Below are 23,230 nucleotides of genomic sequence, written 5' to 3'. Positions count from 1 at the left end.
AATCAGAGAATAAACACTGTTTCAGGAGGCAGGCAGTAATTTCCTTAAGGTGGTTTTTATCACTGAAAATGAATAGCATTAAAGAGATTTTTATGAGTCTTTAAAACAGTAAATATTGGCTACCTTCAGGAGCCAGGCATTTAACTAGCCATTCTAAACCAAAGTAAAGCAATCCTGTGGGTCTTCCCAGAAATTTACACAAATAAGATTCAGACTAACACATTATCTGTGTATGTTAAATCAGGATCAGGCACCAGGCCGTCTAGGTGACATCTATAAATATTTGACATTATTTCATTTTCAGGCTATTTACAAATCTGATCTTGAGTGGCTGAGAGGCATAGGATGGGTTCCCATTGGCTCTGTAGAGGTCGAGAAAGTGAAGAGAGCTGGAGAAATCCTGAGTGACAGGAAGTATCGCCAGCCTGCAGACCAGCTCAAATTCACATGCATTACAGACACTCCGGAAATTGTCCTAGCAAAGAATAATGCCCTGACAATGAGCAAGGTGAGTCTCCAGCTGTTACCTGTTGCCAGAATCATACCTTCCACAGATTTGGCTCATAAAGTAGGAAATTCCCTAAGGGTTCCCTGAGAAAGGAGGTGTCATAGGCCTGATTCTCATGCAGGCCTTTAACAGAGCATCTGCTTGAATTCAAGGTGTGCTCTTCTCAACACCCTGCCCCCTAATTCTCTGTGTGCATGTGGGAACAGAGCCTGGAATGATTTCCCTGGAGTGATGCACTCACCCTTCTGAGCAGTGACCTGGAGACATCACAATTGCATTACCCTTCCTCACACATTCTCCTAGGCAGAGCAGATTCAGGCCACTTACGTGTCTTTAGCCATCTGGTAAGGAATATAAGCCATTTACACTTCATTCTGAGGGCTGGGATACACATAGTGTTTCATAGCAATGCTGGTACACATTCAAATTGGTTGCTCAGGTTGCTCCTCCACATTAGGTTATGGAAATCCACTTTTGAAAGCTAGCTGCAATCTCTGCTTTCAGTTTTATTACACAAGATAGATGATCATTTGTTTCATCCAAAATTTTATCAATCTATTTTTATCCAATGAGTCAGCCCTTAATATGCATATTTTAGACTGATTTGAACTTGAATTCTCCCACACCTGCCTGGAAGCCTTCCAATCATTAGGCTAGTACAATTGAGTGCTCAGTACAAATATGAAAGTGGCTTCAGATAGCAAACTCTAGAGTCTGGGGTATACAACTCTAGAAACTCTTTTATACTATATCCATCAACAGCAACCACAATGATAACAGCAATAGGAATCACCAAAAAATCGTTGAGTATCTGCTATGACTTGGGCATTTTATATATGTTATGGATCATCTTCAAAAAATAATAAAAAAGAATGATTATCCCCCTCTCAGAAATGAGGAATGTGAGGAGTTATGTACCTTTCTCAAGATCACACAGCTTGGAAATAGTAGAGTTGGGTTTGCACTTGGGATTGACTCTGAAGTCTAGGGATTTCTACTGTCTCATAGTTCCATAACTGAGATCCATCTTTGGATATCTGAATAAGCTTGTGATTCAGTGGATGAAAATAATTACTAATAGCAACCATTATATTGCTTCATATTAATTATGAAACCATTGTACAGCTATTTAAATATTGCTATGTTTTGCTTTCCCCATGACTCTTTGCTTCCCTCACCTCCCAAAAACATTAGAAGGAGCTATTTTATAGTTAAATGTGAGTTAAATTTGCTAACAACTGTAATGATGTTATTGGCTTTAACAGAAGGTCTTATACTCCCTCCCTCTCCCCATGCCCCATGCCGCCCTGCCCTGCAGCATTTATACACAGAAGCTTGGGATGCTGACAAAACCTCCATCCACGTGATGCCAGACACCCCAGATATCCTGCTGGCCAAGAGTAATTCTGCCAATATCAGCCAAGTAAGAGATTTCCTGATTGTTGCTTAAACCTAAGATTAATTAAAATGCTTTTTCCACCGTAACAATTTCCTTTCTGGAATTGGCCTATTACCTTCCTCAAACACTCTTATTTTCTGTCGTCTATTATCCCTTCCCTAGAAACTTTACACCAAGGGATGGGATGAATCAAAGATGAAGGACTATGATCTGAGAGCAGATGCTATTTCCATCAAAAGTGCCAAGGCCTCCAGGGACATCGCCAGTGACGTGAGTACCTTCCATCTAACTCTCTGTGGTCTCCACTGTGCTGAACAACCCAGAGGGTGGCTGGTGAACCATACTCTATAGTTATTTCCACATGTACCTTCCAGTCCTACTTCCTACCTCTCAAGACCATTCCCTTTGTTGTTACAGAGAATAAAAATACATTTTGGCATTATAGTTAGAGTTGCTGCAGGGAATGCTTTCACCAATGAAGATATATGATTACATTACAATTATTTTTAAAACAGTATAAAACATTGCTTTTAAATATAATAGTTCAGAGATGCCAAAATGTTTGTAATATAAAATCTTGTCCATTTCATGTTGTCTGTAATTGTCAGCACATGAGCATGGTTCTAAAACTGGATGTCTCCACCTGTATTTCTGGCATTTTAGTACAAATACAAGGAAGCCTATGAGAAACAGAAAGGCCACCACATTGGAGCCCAGAGCATTGAAGATGATCCCAAGATTATGTGTGCCATACATGCAGGAAAAATTCAAAGTGAAAGGGAGTACAAGAAGGAATTCCAAAAGTGGAAAACCAAGTTCTCTAGCCCAGTGGACATGTTAAGCATCTTGCTGGCCAAGAAATGTCAGACTTTGGTCACTGACATTGATTATCGCAATTACCTGCATGAATGGACATGCATGCCGGATCAAAATGACATTATCCAAGCAAAGAAGGCCTATGATCTGCAGAGTGATGTACGTAACATGAATTTTGGGAAAGGGGGAAGGGGAAGATGTAGATTTGTTCATTGCCCAGTCAGTGCCTCTGAGGACAGTCCCCTGGGCTGTGCACTGCACAAACCTGGGGGTGGGGCTGGGGGTACCATTCACATTGTTTAATATAAAATCCATCTTTAGTAGTAACTTCTGGCAATGAAAACATATTTCAGATGAATATAAATCATCTGAATGTTTTTAAAATAATTGTTGCTATTATGCTAGATCCAAAACACTAAACAGCATTTCCTTGGGTCAATTGCCATAGGATTAAAATGGAATCTAATTCAGCAAAATTTTCCTTTAAAAATTTTCAACTATAAAATTTTTTGAAATATCAAATAATTATATTATGGAATTCAGCTTTATTACTATATATATTATTATTCATGGCCAGTATAAATAATTATGTTTTTACAAATGATTTCTGTGATCAATATTAAAAACCCTGAATCATGTGAGATCTCAGGTCTTGCTTTTTTGGAAGTACAATCTCCTGCACTTATCCCATCAACCCCATGTGCTTTATTTTTCAGCTAAGGATTTGTATGTCTAACACTTGAAATGTTTTTTCCTTTTTTTTTCTTTTATTTTGAAACGGAGTTTCACTCTCGTTGCCCAGGCTGGAGTGCAATCTCCAATTGCACTCCATCCCTTAAAAAAATTTTTTTAAATGTTAGCACTCACGACTTTAACTTATGATCACAAAAGGGATTTCCAGTGTCACAATGATGTACTTTCATGTTTTATTTTTGCTTTGCCGTTGCATGTACTCAGAGTTTCAGTGCTGAAGGCCTGCACCTTGCTTTTCATACAATCTTTGCCTATTTTTTCATTAAATGTTGACATTTACCTTTTTTTTTTTTTTTTTTTTTTTTTTGTGAGACAGAGGTTTGTTCTTGTTGCCCAGGCTGGAGTGCAATGGCACAGTCTCGGCTCACTGCAAGCTCTGCCTCCCGGGTTCAAGCGATTCTCCCGCCTCAGCCTTCCAAGTAGCTGGGATTACAGGCATGCGCCACCATGCCCGGCTAATTTTTGTATTTTTAGTAGAGATGGGGTTTCACCATGTTGGTCAGAAATGGTATTTTTGTCTGACATCTTCTTTATAGAGTGTGTATAAGGCAGACCTGGAGTGGCTGCGTGGCATCGGCTGGATGCCAGAAGGCTCAGTGGAAATGAACAGAGTGAAGGTTGCTCAAGACCTCGTGAATGAAAGACTCTATAGGACACGTCCAGAAGCTTTGTCATTCACCAGCATTGTCGACACTCCAGAAGTTGTCTTGGCAAAAGCCAATTCTCTGCAAATAAGTGAGGTAAGAACCATCCTACTATCTTTTCCAAAGATACCACCCAAACTGAGCCCGTAGACTGGACTTCTTCAAAGAATTTTGGTGAGAGGAGCAACTCTAAAAATGTCTTCACTAGTGCAGATACACTGAAAATAGAACTCTGACAAACACCAACATGCCTTTCTTCTACCACACATACACACTTTGAAGCACTGCAATGAAAATGTCACTCCCTGGCAACTCAGGAACACAAATATTTGTTGACCTCATATTAAATACTAAGACATGTAGTGTCATGCTACATAATAACATAACATTGTATTAGTCCAGATTCTCTAGAGAAACAGAACCAATAGGGGCTGTGTGTGTGTGTGTGTGTTTGTGTTTGTGTGTTTGTACACACACACAGAAGAGAGAGACTTTAAGAAATTGGCTCCTGAGATCATGCAGGCTGGCAAGTCCAAAGTCTGCAGGGTAGGCCAGCCGGCTAGAGACTGAGGGATGTGTTGCAATTCAAACCCAAAGGCCATCTGCTGGCAGAATTCCTTTTTACTGGGGAGGTTTGTCTTTTCTATCAAGGTCTTCAACTAATTAGATAAGGCTCACTCACATCATGAAGGGTAGTCTCCTTTACTTGGAATCTACTGATTTAAATGTTAACTTCGTTTTAACAATACTTTCACAGAAACACCTAAAATAATGTTTGACTAAATATCTGGGTACCATGCCCCAGCCAAGCTGACACATAAAGTTAACCATTATAAACATATGTAAAAACATTTTTCCAGATTGAGTAGTTAGCTAAGGCTTACATTAGTTAACTATTAGCCAAACATTAGCTAAGGCTTAATGTTTCAGATATTGATGCCCTATTTCCCTTCTCTCCACAGAAACTGTATCAAGAAGCCTGGAATAAAGATAAAAGCAACATCACCATTCCTTCTGATACTCCGGAGATGCTGCAGGCCCACATCAATGCCTTGCAAATCAGCAATGTAAGTGGCACGAACATGAAGTGTAAAAGCCTTTATGGGAAATATCTATCTGCTCATGGAGAGTGTTGTAGCGACAAATTACCTACCTTGCAATGTTTGTGGCTTTTGGTGCTAGACATTTTCTCTTTAGCTACCAGTCCCAATGCGATATGAATGGAGTTTCTCTCTTTTAAATGTGTGCTTGGATACATCGGTGGGTGCCTAGACTGCAGGATATGGGACACCTGAATCCTTTTGGTGTCCTCCTTCACTCTTAGCAGTCTCTGTTATCATCTTAGGTTTTTCTTATTGATCCAGGACTTTTTCATTTGACATTTCAAGGCCATAAGAAAGACAAAAGACCATTTTTATTTACATCCAGATGGCGGGCTATGTATGATATCTATGTCACAACCCTTTAGCAGAAACTTCTGAAAAGTCAAAGGACAAAATTAGGGGGAGAAAAATCTTATCAGATCTTACCTGATATCTTGATAAAGATTCTCTGGCTTCCCCATTGATCCTTAGGTTCCATGTACTTGTAGTGGGATATTTTCAAATGCATACCATATTGTGATGGATGCGAATATTCAAACATTAATAGAGTTTGATGTTTAGCTTTAAAATTTTAACCAGAAGTATCTTGTACACCACAAAGGAAATATCCAACAACCAAAAGAACCCAGAAATGAATGCTTTTTTCTTATAGCGACTACATTATGTTATTGCTTATGATTTATATTATGACAAATTTGAGTAAATTTGCTTATTTTTCCATTCTTGTAAACAAACCTTTATTTTCCCTCTATAGAAACTCTACCAAAAAGACTGGAATGACGCCAAGCAGAAAGGCTATGACATAAGGGCAGATGCCATTGAAATCAAGCACGCCAAGGCCTCCAGAGAAATTGCCAGTGAGGTACGCTTCCTTCTCTTTTCTTGTGGTTTTTCTCTTCTAGAAAACAAGCAGGGAGACTATTTTTCAAGAATTTTGTGTTTTTCAAAAATCTGTACATAGAATTGCATCTCATTCTGTGCTGCAAGCTTTCTGTATTTGAAAATATTAAAATGGAATGGAAAACATTAAAGTTAGTATAGATGAGGTATATGTGTAAATTTACTTTGATGCTTTTACAAAGTAGAAACAAAACATCATGAAGAGTCTGTATTAAATTCCTGGGAAAATTCAGGACCCAATACAATGTCATTTTATCCCTAAAATATTTCTGACATTCTCCACAAATATAAATCACAGATGACAGTTTCATATAAGAGTTAAGACTAAAATCACATTTATATGCAAGATTTTATACTGGAGGCTTATGTAGAATACTCTTAGTAATCTTTGGAAGTTCATTTAATTCTAATTTTAAAACTTACTAGTGGTCAAAATAATTATGCTACCTGACGGGCATGGTGGCTCACCCCTGTAATCCCAGCACTTTGGGAGGCTGAGGTGGGTGGATCAACTGAGGTCAGGAGTTCGAGACCAGCCTGGCCAACGTGGTGAAACCTCGTCTCTACTAAAAATACAAACAAACAAAAAATTAGCTGGGCATGGTGGCAGGAGCCTGTAATCCCAGCTACTCAGGAGTCTGAGGCAGGAGAATCACTTGAACCTGGGAGGTGGAGGTATGCAGTAAGCCGAGATCATGCCATTGCGTTCCAGCCTGGGCAACAAGACTGAAACTGCATCTCAAAAAAAATAATAAAATAATTATGCTACCAGGTGCACCCTGCCCCCATCTCCAACTCTTTAAGCCACCTTGTTCCCTTTCTCTGAGTTCTTCTCTGATTTTTATCATGTAGCCAGTTGTTTCCTCCTTCTTATTCTTCATTTTTGCCTCTAATAACCATAGCTAGTCCACGTTATCTGCTTTATTCCCAGTTTTCTCTCTCTTTGTTCAAACTTGCCTATGTTGTCCAAACATAGGAAAGAAACAGAAACCACCTTACACTAGTCCTGAGACACTCATCAGATGGAAACTCTTGTCCACAGAACTTTTGTTGTTATCTTCTGATTCAAGCCACAACCTTGCTTTCCATCCTTGAAACATGCATCTTTCTTATCTGTTTCCAAAACCACACACATATGACCTCTCCCTACCTGAGGTTCCTTCAGTACTCTTAGGAGATCATTTGGCCTAATGTTGCACTTGTCAGGGAATCTTGGTGATGGAGATGATCACCTGTGCCTTGTTTTCCCCATCTGGAATATATGTTAATAATAGTATCTACCTCATAGAGATATTGTGAGGATGAACTGTGATCATAATTGCCACCAGTCAATGATTTTTTACCGAAAAACATGGTAGTTTCATGTGGATCTACCCAACACATTAGAAGTAGTCATAATAGTGTCCGGCATAGAGTAATTACTTAGTAAATGTTAGCTATTGTTTTCATTACTCGTGTTCACCATACCATCTCCCTCCTGATTTACTCATGTCCTCTCTGAAATGACCTAAAATCGTATTATCTAATTTCTTTAAAGTGAACTGAAATATATAATGACTGTCAATGTTGAGCCGATATATACCAAGGCTAAGAAAACATACTGAAATCATTTAAATTAGAAAACCCCTCTTAATACATTATTTTCATGTGTCTTTTTAATATGATTTCTTACTACTTTAGTACAAATACAAAGAAGGTTACCGTAAGCAACTGGGCCACCACATGGGTTTCCGCACCCTACAAGATGACCCCAAGTCGGTATGGGCTATACATGCTGCCAAGATCCAGAGTGACAGAGAATATAAGAAAGCTTATGAGAAGTCTAAAGGAATTCACAACACACCGTTGGACATGATGTCAATTGTTCAAGCCAAGAAATGCCAGGTCCTGGTTAGCGACATTGATTATCGCAATTATCTGCACCAGTGGACGTGTCTGCCAGATCAGAACGATGTGATCCAGGCCAAGAAAGCCTACGACCTGCAGAGCGATGTGCGTATATTATCACCAGACCCCGGGGAGATGTGTATTTGTGTGTTTAAATCCAGTGCATTCCCCAGAGGCATAATTTAAATGGTAATCTTAATAGAACCTAACATATTCTGTACAATTCATGGTAGCAGAGTTTTCCCCAGACATTTTCTATCTTATAGAGGACTCCTTCTTATGGTAGCAAGACCTTATTTACCAAGATGAAAATCAGTCTCTTATTCTATGTAATTAGGTAGAAAATTTCAGTTGCAGCTGCTCTGAGCCGTTACCTTTGCATAATCATATACATATTTCATAAGTAGATGTAAGCATAAGGAAATGTTGGATTTCATGTTTACTTGACACAGAAAGAGAGAGAGATGGGGGGCAGGGTGGATATAGATACAGGTATGTATTTTTTTCTCATTATGCATACATCTAAGGTTCTTTACCTCCTAAAATCCAACTGATGTTATTACTGATGTTACTTCCAGTGGTACATAAAAGGCAGACTTCAGGTGGTGAGTGTAGAAACTAATCCAAGCATACAAAATTATGTGCCATTGTTGGCTGCCATTCCACTAAGTGCCACTTGTGAGCCCTGTTCCAATTCCTGCAGGATACTCTAAACTTCTCCCATGTGTGCCAGAGAGCTAACACCCAATATTAACATTTAATGTTGATCCTTGAGTTTTATGAGATTCGCCACCTAACTGATTTAAATAGAGGTGATGTGTGGTTTGCAAGCATCAAACTCTTATGGGCAACTTTGACTCTTCCCCACTCTGTGTTCCTCTCCTTCATGTAGAACTTGTACAAGTCAGACCTGGAATGGCTGAAGGGTATTGGATGGTTGCCAGAGGGTTCTGTGGAAGTGATGAGAGTGAAGAATGCCCAGAATCTCTTGAATGAAAGGCTGTATCGTATAAAGCCTGAGGCCCTCAAATTCACCAGCATTGTTGACACCCCGGAAGTAATCCAGGCAAAGATCAATGCTGTACAGATCAGTGAGGTAAGTCCAGGTGGATGATGTTTTCAGACAAATGGAAGAAATCTGAATCCAGAAGAATTTTAAACGTGAACTTTAGACTCTTCATGTCAGCGTCAGGATCTGAAACACGTTTGCATGTATCCAGATGGATCTTTGTGTAGTCAGTCTCTTAGCAGCCTCTGGATTTCATTTGCTTTGATAAGTGTTTGGTCAATGCACATGTGGTGGGCATCTTCATGTTCTACACACCCTGATACACACTTTGATCACATTTGGAGATCCAGACCATAATATAGGCCCACCACTTAGTACTACAATCACAAAATTGCCACTTCTTTATTGCTTGAAATAGGTTGAGAAGTCTAGGGACAACTTCAATGTTAGACATTATGGTAGTTATTTGGACCAAAAACAGCTAGGTCCTGCTTAGCAATGGGAATTATCAGAGCTATCTGCAATGTGGACTTACCCACCTGATAATTAGATGTGAGTAAATGGAAAAGAATAATTTTACTACCATATTTCTGACTCATTTTAAATTATGTTGTATCACACATAAATGTGTTCTTATTGAAGTCACTATTGGCACCTTTTAAATAAAAGTGCAAAGGAGGCAAGGTGCAGTGGCTTATGCTATGTATAATCTACGTTTATATCGGAGAACATCCAAAAAGAACTTTTCATTTTGCTTATTATTTAATATAAAATTAGATTTACCTATTAATCTTACTTAAAAATTTTAATTTACTTATGTTAGTTTTAATTTATTATAAAATTCACTTATAATTTTATTCATCATCCATTTATTCAAGTATATGTTTCATGACTTTATAATTTTATTTATGTGGTAATTGACTTATTTACTAATTGACCATTCCATCCTTTTTCATTTTTCCCAGCCATTGTATCGCGATGCCTGGGAGAAAGAGAAGGCTAATGTGAACGTGCCAGCTGACACTCCCCTGATGCTGCAATCCAAAATCAATGCTCTGCAGATCAGCAATGTAAGACAGCACACATCATTTGCTTTTCAGAGTGCTCTCTGCCTAACCAAACCTTTTATTATACACCCCAAAGAGAGTTTGGCAAAAGGCATTTTCTTCCCATTCCTTTTATTTCTAGGCTTTAAGTTAATGATAAGTAGCTGTGTGGGTCTGCGTGTGTCTGTATAATGTACATCTCAATGTTTGATGGAAGGAAAAATGGAATGGTTTCTCCAAAAACACAACATAAAACTTATAGATACACGTAGAGTAATACCTAGTTCTCAGGTTTTAGTGGGCCATCCATCATTGCTTTTTCCTTGTAAAAGCCAAGCAATATGTTTTTTTCTGATTTTTACATGATTTATTATCTCCTAAGTTTCCTTCTTCAAAAAATAATTATTGGGAGAGAGCTTTACTAAATGTCATTAAAAATCTACTGGAATTCAAGCTCAATATGAAACCAGACTCTTTCATAAATCTTAAGGAGACATTAATGTTCAGTGTAACTGTAAATATCTATTTTTAAATACATCAGTAATGCTGACTCAGTAGCTCCCTCTTCAGACTGACTGTGGCATTGCACTCTCTGTTTGCAGAAACGCTATCAGCAAGCTTGGGAAGATGTCAAGATGACTGGTTATGACCTGCGAGCAGATGCCATTGGGATCCAGCATGCCAAGGCTTCCAGGGATATTGCCAGTGATGTAAGAGCTCCTCCTTCCCAACCGGAACAAACACTAACTAGTAGAAATAGAGGGAGTTTAACTTAATGCCCTTTGAATTATATTTAAATGGCATTGGGTCATTGTTATTAGTATATTTGTAAATCCTAAACTAAAGAATAGGAATTACAATTTGAGGATCCTTTTGCTTCTATGTCTGGTTCTGCAACTCTTGCGTTTAAGCACAGATTTTGATTTCTTTTCAATATCTTCACAGTATCACTTAATTTACAAGTACTTAAAGAGATTTAATTTCATAGTATAAAGAATTCTGTTGTTACTCAAAGTGTGGCATGTATACTACCGGTGGTTCCTATAATAATTTTATGTAGTACATGCAGAAGTATTTTTTTAAAATAGTTATATGGTTGTTTTAATGTGTGCTAGAAAAATATTTTTTTTCTATTTAGATAGGGTTATACATTTTTAAATAAAATTTTAAAATGTTTATAATTAAAAATTATTTCAGGCCAGGCACGGTGGCTCATGCCTGTAATCCCAGCACTTTGGGAGGCCAAGGCAGGTTTATCACTTGAGGTCAGGAGTTCGAGACCAGCCTGGCCAACACGGTGAAACCCTGTCTCTACTAAAAATACAAAAATTAGCCAGGTGTGGTGGCGGATGCCTGTAATCTCAGCTACTGGGGAGGCTGAGGCAGGAGAATTGCTTGAACCTGGGAGGTGGAGATTGGAAGTGAGCCGAGATCACGCCACTGCACTCCAGCCTGGGGAACCGAGGGAGACTCCGTCTTAAAACAGACAAACGAAAAACGAAACAAAAAAAATATTTCAACAAAGAATTAATTTGATTTAAAGTAATAAGAAGTACAATTGGTACTTGTGTGTGACAAAACATCTGACGGTGACCAGGCTATATTGGGAGATAATCCAGCAACACAGTTCTTGCCTAAGAGATGCTCTCAATGTTTTCATGCATGTAGACACAGAAGACAAACCAATGTATCAAAACTTATGGCTTGAATTTAAATAAAAACAGTATTCCCCGACCCCCCCCCAAAAAGGTAAACTAAGGGAGATGGAGTTAGTTTGAGTAGGCTCTCTAGAAAAAGTGGGTTTGGAAAAATTACTCTTCTATTTTCTGTTCACATCTACCAGTATCTGTACAAAACTGCTTATGAGAAACAGAAAGGCCATTACATTGGCTGTCGCAGTGCCAAGGAAGACCCTAAACTGGTTTGGGCAGCAAATGTGTTGAAGATGCAGAATGACAGGCTGTACAAAAAGGCCTACAACGACCACAAAGCCAAGATCTCCATCCCTGTGGACATGGTGTCCATCAGCGCTGCCAAAGAAGGTCAGGCACTGGCAAGTGATGTGGACTATCGCCATTACCTGCACCACTGGTCTTGCTTTCCCGACCAGAATGATGTGATCCAAGCCAGGAAAGCCTACAACCTACAGAGCGACGTAAGTGTGTCCCCCAGGAAACAAGTCCCCCATTGCTTTGCCTGATGGCCCCTTCCAATGCTCTGAAAACACAACTCTCTGTATGTAGGCACTCCACTTTATTATTATTTCATCAGAATTATTAATTGCCTACCTACAGCCAGGTTTCTTCAGAAAGTTTTCATTGTTAAAGGTGCTACCAGAATTTTCCTATAGATTTGTTAATGTGTACAGTGTTTCCAGTTTCTTTCTTTCTTTTTTTTTTTTTTTTGAGACGGAGAGTCTTGCTCTGTCACCCAGGCTGGAGTGCAGTGGTGCAATCTCAGCCCACTGCAACCTCCGCCTCCCAGGTTCAAGCGATGTTCCTGCATCAGCCTCCCAAGTAGCTGGGATTACAGGCATGTGCACCACACCTGGCTAATTTTTGTATTTTTATTAGAGGCAGGTTTTCGCCATCTTTGCCAGGCTGGTCTTGAACTCCTGGCCTCAGGTGATCCACTTGTCTCAGCCTCCCAAAGTTCTGGGATTATAGATGTGAGCCACCGCACCCAGCCTTGCAGTTCGTTTCTTTGTTCCTTCCTTCCTTCCTTCCTTAGTCTGGCCCTGTGGCCCAGGCTGGAGTCTCAGCTCACTGCAACCTCTGCCTCCCGGGTTCAAGCGATTCTTCTGCCTCAGCCTCCCAAGTAGCTGGGATTACAAGCACATGCCACCACAGTCGGCTGATTTTTTTATTTTTTAGTAGAGGCAGGGTTTCATCATGTTGGCCAGGCTGGTCTCAAACCCCTGACCTCAGGTGATCCACCTGCCTCGGCCTCCCAAAGTGCTGGGGCAGTTTCTTAAAGAGAAGAATGTCCATGGTCCTTCAGCTATGAATCAAAGAAGGGCAGGACCATCTTCCTCAAACTTAATTTGAAAAGTTAGCAGCACGCTCCAGACCACTTGTTTTCTTTAACTTGATGTTCTTCACAATGTGGTCTTTCATTAACTCACCTAAGGCATTTTTAGATTTACTCGTATTTTCTGCCCTTCAGACTTTTAGAAATGATGGATTCCAGAAGGTTATTTATTTCCTGTATAGAATGGATAACTTAAAAATTATCTGATCTTGGTTCCCTTAAGCTTCCAGAGATACCTTTTTGTAATGAATGAGTTCATTACAGGAAAGCATGCTCATCACTTAAAATGCATTGCCAAGTGGTAGATTTAAGACAGTTTCTGGAGACGAAAACTGTGGAACTAGTGATCGAATTCTTAATCATCCTTTTAAAAATACTTATTAAACACACCATGTGCCAGGCATTGTGCTAAGCACTAAAGATACCATGGTGAATAAAGAAGAAGAAAGAACATGACATAGGCTGGGCGCGGTGGCTCACACCTGTAATCCCAGCACTTTTCAGACAAATACATTTTCAGACAAATAAAAAGCATCTGAATGTTTTTAAAATAATTGCTGCTATTATGCTAGATCCAAAACACTAAACAGCATTTCCTTGGGTCAATTATCACAGGATTAAAATGGAATCCAATTCAGCAAAATTTTCCTTTAAAAATTTTCAACTATAAAATTTTTTGAAGTATCAATTATATCATGGAATTCAGCTTTATTACTATACATATTATTATTCATGGCTAGTATAAATAATTATGTTTTTACAAATGACTTCTGTGATCAATATTAAAAACCCTGAATCATGTGAGATCTCAGGTCTTACTTTTTTAGAAGTACAATCTCCTGCACCTATCCCTTCAACCCATGTGCTTTATTTTTCAGCTAAAGATTTGTATGTCTAACACTTGAAATGTTTTTTCCTTTTTTTTTTTTCTTTTTTTTTGAAATGGAGTTTCACTCTTGTTGCCCAGGCTGGAGTGCAATCTCCAATTGCACTCCATCCCTTAAAAAAAATTTTTTTAAATGTTAGCACTCACGACTTTAACTTATGATCACAAAAGGGATTTCCAGTGTCACAATGATGTACTTTCATGTTTTATTTTTGCTTTGCCGTTGCATGTACTCAGAGTTTCAGTGCTGAAGGCCTGCACCTTGCTTCTCATACAATCTTTGCCTATTTTTTCATTAAATGTTGACATTTACCTTTTTTTTTTTTTTTTGTGAGACGGAGGTTTGCTCTTGTTGCCCAGGCTGGAGTGCAATGGCACAGTCTCGGCTCACTGCAAGCTCTGCCTCCTGGGTTCAAGCGATTCTCCCGCCTCAGCCTTCCAAGTAGCTGGGATTACAGGCATGCGCCACCATGCCCGGCTAATTTTTGTATTTTTAGTAGAGATGGGGTTTCACCATGTTGGTCAGAAATGGTATTTTTGTCTGACATCTTCTTTATAGAGTGTGTATAAGGCAGACCTGGAGTGGCTGCGTGGCATCGGCTGGATGCCAGAAGGCTCAGTGGAAATGAACAGAGTGAAGGTTGCTCAAGACCTCGTGAATGAAAGACTCTATAGGACACGTCCAGAAGCTTTGTCATTCACCAGCATTGTCGACACTCCAGAAGTTGTCTTGGCAAAAGCCAATTCTCTGCAAATAAGTGAGGTAAGAACCATCCTACTATCTTTTCCAAAGATACCACCCAAACTGAGCCCGTAGACTGGACTTCTTCAAAGAATTTTGGTGAGAGGAGCAACTCTAAAAATGTCTTCACTAGTGCAGATACACTGAAAATAGAACTCTGACAAACACCAACATGCCTTTCTTCTACCACACATACACACTTTGAAGCACTGCAATGAAAATGTCACTCCCTGGCAACTCAGGAACACAAATATTTGTTGACCTCATATTAAATACTAAGACATGTAGTGTCATGCTACATAATAACATAACATTGTATTAGTCCAGATTCTCTAGAGAAACAGAACCAATAGGGGCTGTGTGTGTGTGTGTGTGTTTGTGTTTGTGTGTTTGTACACACACACAGAAGAGAGAGACTTTAAGAAATTGGCTCCTGAGATCATGCAGGCTGGCAAGTCCAAAGTCTGCAGGGTAGGCCAGCCGGCTAGAGACTGAGGGATGTGTTGCAATTCAAACCCAAAGGCCATCTGCTGGCAGAATTCCTTTTTACTGGGGAGGTTTGTCTTTTCTATCAAGGTCTTCAACTAATTAGATAAGGCTCACTCACATCATGAAGGGTAGTCTCCTTTACTTGGAATCTACTGATTTAAATGTTAACTTCGTTTTAACAATACTTTCACAGAAACACCTAAAATAATGTTTGACTAAATATCTGGGTACCATGCCCCAGCCAAGCTGACACATAAAGTTAACCATTATAAACATATGTAAAAACATTTTTCCAGATTGAGTAGTTAGCTAAGGCTTACATTAGTTAACTATTAGCCAAACATTAGCTAAGGCTTAATGTTTCAGATATTGATGCCCTATTTCCCTTCTCTCCACAGAAACTGTATCAAGAAGCCTGGAATAAAGATAAAAGCAACATCACCATTCCTTCTGATACTCCGGAGATGCTGCAGGCCCACATCAATGCCTTGCAAATCAGCAATGTAAGTGGCACGAACATGAAGTGTAAAAGCCTTTATGGGAAATATCTATCTGCTCATGGAGAGTGTTGTAGCGACAAATTACCTACCTTGCAATGTTTGTGGCTTTTGGTGCTAGACATTTTCTCTTTAGCTACCAGTCCCAATGCGATATGAATGGAGTTTCTCTCTTTTAAATGTGTGCTTGGATACATCGGTGGGTGCCTAGACTGCAGGATATGGGACACCTGAATCCTTTTGGTGTCCTCCTTCACTCTTAGCAGTCTCTGTTATCATCTTAGGTTTTTCTTATTGATCCAGGACTTTTTCATTTGACATTTCAAGGCCATAAGAAAGACAAAAGACCATTTTTATTTACATCCAGATGGCGGGCTATGTATGATATCTATGTCACAACCCTTTAGCAGAAACTTCTGAAAAGTCAAAGGACAAAATTAGGGGGAGAAAAATCTTATCAGATCTTACCTGATATCTTGATAAAGATTCTCTGGCTTCCCCATTGATCCTTAGGTTCCATGTACTTGTAGTGGTATATTTTCAAATGCATACCATATTGTGATGGATGCGAATATTCAAACATTAATAGAGTTTGATGTTTAGCTTTAAAATTTTAACCAGAAGTATCTTGTACACCACAAAGGAAATATCCAACAACCAAAAGAACCCAGAAATGAATGCTTTTTTCTTATAGCGACTACATTACGTTATTGCTTATGATTTATATTATGACAAATTTGAGTAAATTTGCTTATTTTTCCATTCTTGTAAACAAACCTTTATTTTCCCTCTATAGAAACTCTACCAAAAAGACTGGAATGACGCCAAGCAGAAAGGCTATGACATAAGGGCAGATGCCATTGAAATCAAGCACGCCAAGGCCTCCAGAGAAATTGCCAGTGAGGTACGCTTCCTTCTCTTTTCTTGTGGTTTTTCTCTTCTAGAAAACAAGCAGGGAGACTATTTTTCAAGAATTTTGTGTTTTTAAAAAATCTGTGCATAGAATTGCATCTCATCCTGTGCTAGAAGCTTTCTGTATTTGAAAATATTAAAATGGAATGGAAAACATTAAAGTTCGCATAGATGAGGTATATGTGTAAATTTACTTTGATGCTGTTACAAAGTAGAAACAAAACATCATGAAGAGTCTGTATTAAATTCCTGGGAAAATTCAGGACCCAATACAATGTCATTTTATCCCTAAAATATTTCTGACATTCTCCACAAATATAAATCACAGATGACAGTTTCATATAAGAGTTAAGACTAAAATCACATTTATATGCAAGATTTTATACTGGAGGCTTATGTAGAATACTCTTAGTAATCTTTGGAAGTTCATTTAATTCTAATTTTAAAACTTACTAGTGGTCAAAATAATTATGCTACCTGACGGGCATGGTGGCTCACCCCTGTAATCCCAGCACTTTGGGAGGCTGAGGTGGGTGGATCACCTGAGGTCAGGAGTTGGAGACCAGCCTGGCCAACATGGTGAAACCTCGTCTCTACTAAAAATACAAACAAACAAAAAATTAGCTGGGCATGGTGGCAGGAGCCTGTAATCCCAGCTACTCCGGAGTCTGAGGCAGGAGAATCACTTGAACCCGGGAGGTGGAGGTATGCAGTAAGCCGAGATCATGCCATTGCGTTCCAGCCTGGGCAACAAGACTGAAACTGCATCTCAAAAAAAATAATAAAATAATTATGCTACCAGGTGCACCCTGCCCCCATCTCCAACTCTTTAAGCCACCTTGTTCCCTTTCTCTGAGTTCTTCTCTGATTTTTATCATGTAGCCAGTTGTTTCCTCCTTCTTATTCTTCATTTTTGCCTCTAATAACCATAGCTAGTCCATGTTATCTGCTTTATTCCCAGTTTTCTCTCTCTTTGTTCAAACTTGCCTATGTTGTCCAAACATAGGAAAGAAACAGAAACCACCTTACACTAGTCCTGAGACACTCATCAGATGGAAACTCTTGTCCACAGAACTTTTGTTGTTATCTTCTGATTCAAGCCACAACCTTGCTTTCCATCCTTGAAACATGCATCTTTCTTATCTGTTTCCAAAACCACACACATATGACCTCTCCCTACCTGAGGTTCCTTCAGTACTCTTAGGAGATCATTTGACCTAATGTTGCACTTGTCAGGGAATCTTGGTGATGGAGATGATCACCTGTGCCTTGTTTTCCCCATCTGGAATATATGTTAATAATAGTATCTACCTCATAGAGACATTGTGAGGATGAACTGTGATCATAATTGCCACCACTCAATGATTTTTTACCGAAAAACATGGTAGTTTCATGTGGATCTACCCAACACATTAGAAGTAGTCATAATAGTGTCCGGCATAGAGTAATTACTTAGTAAATGTTAGCTATTGTTTTCATTACTCGTGTTCACCATACCATCTCCCTCCTGATTTACTCATCTCCTCTCTGAAATGACCTAAAATCGTATTATCTAATTTCTTTAAAGTGAACTGAAATATATAATGACTGCCAATGTTGAGTCGGTTTATACCAAGGCTAAGAAAACATACTGAAACCATTTAAATTAGAAAACCCCTCTTAATACATTATTTTCATATGTCTTTTTAATGTGATTTCTTACTACTTTAGTACAAATACAAAGAAGGTTACCGTAAGCAACTGGGCCACCACATGGGTTTCCGCACCCTACAAGATGACCCCAAGTCGGTATGGGCTATACATGCTGCCAAGATCCAGAGTGACAGAGAATATAAGAAAGCTTATGAGAAGTCTAAAGGAATTCACAACACACCGTTGGACATGATGTCAATTGTTCAAGCCAAGAAATGCCAGGTCCTGGTTAGCGACATTGATTATCGCAATTATCTGCACCAGTGGACGTGTCTACCAGATCAGAACGATGTGATCCAGGCCAAGAAAGCCTACGACCTGCAGAGCGATGTGCGTATATTATCACCAGACCCCGGGGAGATGTGTATTTGTGTGTTTAAATCCAGTGCATTCCCCAGAGGCATAATTTAAATGGTAATCTTAATAGAACCTAACATATTCTGTACAATTCATGGTAGCAGAGTTTTCCCCAGACATTTTCTATCTTATAGAGGACTCCTTCTTATGGTAGCAAGACCTTATTTACCAAGATGAAAATCAGTCTCTTATTCTATGTAATTAGGTAGAAAATTTCAGTTGCAGCTGCTCTGAGCCGTTACCTTTGCATAATCATATACATATTTCATAAGTAGATGTAAGCATAAGGAAATGTTGGATTTCATGTTTACTTGACACAGAAAGAGAGAGAGATGGGGGGCAGGGTGGATATAGATACAGGTATGTATTTTTTTCTCATTATGCATACATCTAAGGTTCTTTACCTCCTAAAATCCAACTGATGTTATTACTGATGTTACTTCCAGTGGTACATAAAAGGCAGACTTCAGGTGGTGAGTGTAGAAACTAATCCAAGCATACAAAATTATGTGCCATTGCTGGCTGCCATTCCACTAAGTGCCACTTGTGAGCCCTGTTCCAATTCCTGCAGGATACTCTAAACTTCTCCCATGTGTGCCAGAGAGATAACACCCAATATTAACATTTAATGTTGATCCTTGAGTTTTATGAGATTCGCCACCTAACTGATTTAAATAGAGGTGATGTGTGGTTTGCAAGCATCAAACTCTTATGGGCAACTTTGACTCTTCCCCACTCTGTGTTCCTCTCCTTCATGTAGAACTTGTACAAGTCAGACCTGGAATGGCTGAAGGGTATTGGATGGTTGCCAGAGGGTTCTGTGGAAGTGATGAGAGTGAAGAATGCCCAGAATCTCTTGAATGAAAGGCTGTATCGTATAAAGCCTGAGGCCCTCAAATTCACCAGCATTGTTGACACCCCGGAAGTAATCCAGGCAAAGATCAATGCTGTACAGATCAGTGAGGTAAGTCCAGGTGGATGATGTTTTCAGACAAATGGAAGAAATCTGAATCCAGAAGAATTTTAAACGTGAACTTTAGACTCTTCATGTCAGTGTCAGGATCTGAAACACGTTTGCATGTATCCAGATGGATCTTTGTGTAGTCAGTCTCTTAGCAGCCTCTGGATTTCATTTGCTTTGATAAGTGTTTGGTCAATGCACATGTGGTGGGCATCTTCATGTTCTACACACCCTGATACACACTTTGATCACATTTGGAGATCCAGACCATAATATAGGCCCACCACTTAGTACTATAATCACAAAATTGCCACTTCTTTATTGCTTGAAATAGGTTGAGAAGTCTAGGGACAACTTCAATGTTAGACATTATGGTAGTTATTTGGACCAAAAACAGCTAGGTCCTGCTTAGCAATGGGAATTATCAGAGCTATCTGCAATGTGGACTTACCCATCTGATAATTAGATGTGAGTAAATGGAAAAGAATAATTTTACTACCATATTTCTGACTCATTTTAAATTATGTTGTATCACACATAAATGTGTTCTCATTGAAGTCACTATTGGCACCTTTTAAATAAAAGTGCAAAGGAGGCAAGGTGCAGTGGCTTATGCTACGTATAATCTACGTTTATATCGGAGAACATCCAAAAAGAACTTTTCATTTTACTTATTATTTAATATAAAATTAGATTTACCCATTAATCTTACTTAAAAATTTTAATTTACTTATGTTAGTTTTAATTTATTATCAAATTCACTTATAATTTTATTCATCATCCATTTATTCAAGTATATGTTTCATGACTTTATAATTTTATTTATGTGGTAATTGACTTATTTACTAATTGACCATTCCATCCTTTTTCATTTTTCGCAGCCATTGTATCGCAATGCCTGGGAGAAAGAGAAGGCTAATGTGAACGTGCCAGCTGACACTCCCCTGATGCTGCAATCCAAAATCAATGCTCTGCAGATCAGCAATGTAAGACAGCACACATCATTTGCTTTTCAGAGTGCTCTCTGCCTAACCAAACCTTTTATTATACACCTCAAAGAGAGTTTGGCAAAAGGCATTTTCTTCCCATTTCTTTTATTTCTAGGCTTTAAGTTAATGATAAGTAGCTGTGTGGGTCTGCGTGTGTCTGTATAATGTACATCTCAATGTTTGATGGAAGGAAAAATGGAATGGTTTCTCCAAAAACACAACATAAAACTTATAGATACACGTAGAGTAATACCTAGTTCTCAGGTTTTAGTGGGCCATCCATCATTGCTTTTTCCTTGTAAAAGCCAAGCAATATGTTTTTTTCTGATTTTTACATGATTTATTATCTCCTAAGTTTCCTTCTTCAAAAAATAATTATTGGGAGAGAGCTTTACTAAATGTCATTAAAAATCTACTGGAATTCAAGCTCAATATGAAACCAGACTCTTTCATAAATCTTAAGGAGACATTAATGTTCAGTGTAACTGTAAATATCTATTTTTAAATACATCAGTAATGCTGACTCAGTAGCTCCCTCTTCAGACTGACTGTGGCATTGCACTCTCTGTTTGCAGAAACGCTATCAGCAAGCTTGGGAAGATGTCAAGATGACTGGTTATGACCTGCGAGCAGATGCCATTGGGATCCAGCATGCCAAGGCTTCCAGGGATATTGCCAGTGACGTAAGAGCTCCTCCTTCCCAACCGGAACAAACACTAACTAGTAGAAATAGAGGGAGTTTAACTTAATGCCCTTTGAATTATATTTAAATGGAATTGGGCCATTGTTATTAGTATATTTGTAAATCCTAAATTAAAGCATAGGACTTACAATTTGAGAATCCTTTTGCATCTATGTCTGGTTCTGCAACTCTTGCGTTTAAGCACAGACTTTGATTTCTTTTCAATATCTTCACAGTATCACTTAATTTACAAGTACTTAAAGAGATTTAATTTCATAGTATAAAGAATTCTGTTGTTACTCAAAGTGTGGCATGTATACTACCGGTGGTTCCTATAATAATTTTATGTAGTACATGCACAAGTATTTTTTTAAAATAGTTATATGGTTGTTTTAATGTGTGCTAGAAATATACTGTTTTTTTCAAGATAGATAGGGTAATACATTTTTAAATAAAATTTTAAAATAAGTTTATAATTAAAAATTATTTCAGGCCAGGCACGGTGGCTCATGCCTGTAATCCCAGCACTTTGGGAGGCCAAGGGAGGTGTATCACTTGAGGTCAGGAGTTCGAGACCAGCCTGGCCAACACGGTGAAACCCTGTCTCTACTAAAAATACAAAAATTAGCCAGGTGTGGTGGCGGATGCCTGTAATCTCAGCTACTGGGGAGGCTGAGGCAGGAGAATTGCTTGAACCTGGGAGGTGGAGATTGGAAGTGAGCCGAGATCACGCCACTGCACTCCAGCCTGGGGAACCGAGGGAGACTCCGTCTTAAAACAGACAAACGAAAAACGAAACAAAAAAAATATTTCAACAAAGAATTAGTTTGATTTAAAGTAATAAGAAGTACAATTGGTACTTGTGTGTGACAAAACATCTGAAGGTGACCAGGCTATATTGGGAGATAATCCAGCAACACAGTTCTTGCCTAAGAGATGCTCTCAATGTTTTCATGCATGTAGACACAGAAGACAAACCAATGTATCAAAACTTATGGCTTGAATTTAAATAAAAACAGTATTCCCCGACCCCCCCAAAAAAGGTAAACTAAGGGAGATGTAGTTTGAGTAGGCTCTCTAGAAAAAGTGGGTTTGGAAAAATTACTCTTCTATTTTCTGTTCACATCTACCAGTATCTGTACAAAACTGCTTATGAGAAACAGAAAGGCCATTACATTGGCTGTCGCAGTGCCAAGGAAGACCCTAAACTGGTTTGGGCAGCAAATGTGTTGAAGATGCAGAATGACAGGCTGTACAAAAAGGCCTACAACGACCACAAAGCCAAGATCTCCATCCCTGTGGACATGGTGTCTATCAGCGCTGCCAAAGAAGGTCAGGCACTGGCAAGTGATGTGGACTATCGCCATTACCTGCACCACTGGTCTTGCTTTCCCGACCAGAATGATGTGATCCAAGCCAGGAAAGCCTACAACCTACAGAGCGACGTAAGTGTGTCCCCCAGGAAACAAGTCCCCCATTGCTTTGCCTGATGGCCCCTTCCAATGCTCTGAAAACACAACTCTCTGTATGTAGGCACTCCACTTTATTATTATTTTATCAGAATTATTAATTGCCTACCTACAGCCAGGTTTCTTCAGAAAGTTATCATTGTTAAAGGTGCTACCAGAATTTTCCTATAGATTTGTTAATGTGTACAGTGTTTCCAGTTTCTTTCTTTCTTTTTTTTTTTTTTTTTTGAGACGGAGAGTCTTGCTCTGTCACCCAGGCTGGAGTGCAGTGGTGCAATCTCAGCCCACTGCAACCTCCGCCTCCCAGGTTCAAGCGATGTTCCTGCATCAGCCTCCCAAGTAGCTGGGATTACAGGCATGTGCACCACACCTGGCTAATTTTTGTATTTTTATTAGAGGCAGGTTTTCGCCATCTTGGCCAGGCTGGTCTTGAACTCCTGGCCTCAGGTGATCCACTTG

General features: G+C 39.1%; 1 protein-coding gene across 1 annotated transcript in view; it reads left to right on the top strand.

Moving 5' to 3' along the window:
• NEB (nebulin) overlaps nt 1-23,230 on the top strand; it is a 241,876-nt gene that overhangs the window by 114,564 nt on the left and 104,082 nt on the right. Inside the window, exons 77-96 of the mRNA XM_034954281.3 lie at nt 305-508; nt 1,827-1,931; nt 2,070-2,177; nt 2,571-2,882; nt 4,013-4,216; nt 5,083-5,187; nt 5,978-6,085; nt 7,804-8,115; nt 8,903-9,106; nt 9,985-10,089; nt 10,668-10,775; nt 11,909-12,220; nt 14,541-14,744; nt 15,611-15,715; nt 16,506-16,613; nt 18,332-18,643; nt 19,431-19,634; nt 20,513-20,617; nt 21,196-21,303; nt 22,436-22,747. Coding sequence (XP_034810172.2) covers nt 305-508; nt 1,827-1,931; nt 2,070-2,177; nt 2,571-2,882; nt 4,013-4,216; nt 5,083-5,187; nt 5,978-6,085; nt 7,804-8,115; nt 8,903-9,106; nt 9,985-10,089; nt 10,668-10,775; nt 11,909-12,220; nt 14,541-14,744; nt 15,611-15,715; nt 16,506-16,613; nt 18,332-18,643; nt 19,431-19,634; nt 20,513-20,617; nt 21,196-21,303; nt 22,436-22,747 — 3,645 coding nt within the window. The remainder of the gene's footprint in view (nt 1-304; nt 509-1,826; nt 1,932-2,069; nt 2,178-2,570; nt 2,883-4,012; nt 4,217-5,082; nt 5,188-5,977; nt 6,086-7,803; nt 8,116-8,902; nt 9,107-9,984; nt 10,090-10,667; nt 10,776-11,908; nt 12,221-14,540; nt 14,745-15,610; nt 15,716-16,505; nt 16,614-18,331; nt 18,644-19,430; nt 19,635-20,512; nt 20,618-21,195; nt 21,304-22,435; nt 22,748-23,230) is intronic.

This window comes from Pan paniscus, chromosome 13 (genome assembly GCF_029289425.2).
Source record: "Pan paniscus chromosome 13, NHGRI_mPanPan1-v2.0_pri, whole genome shotgun sequence".
Taxonomy (NCBI): Eukaryota; Metazoa; Chordata; class Mammalia; order Primates; family Hominidae; genus Pan; species Pan paniscus.
Note: the sequence above shows the minus strand (reverse complement) of the source record. Positions and strands in the feature narration are given on the sequence as shown.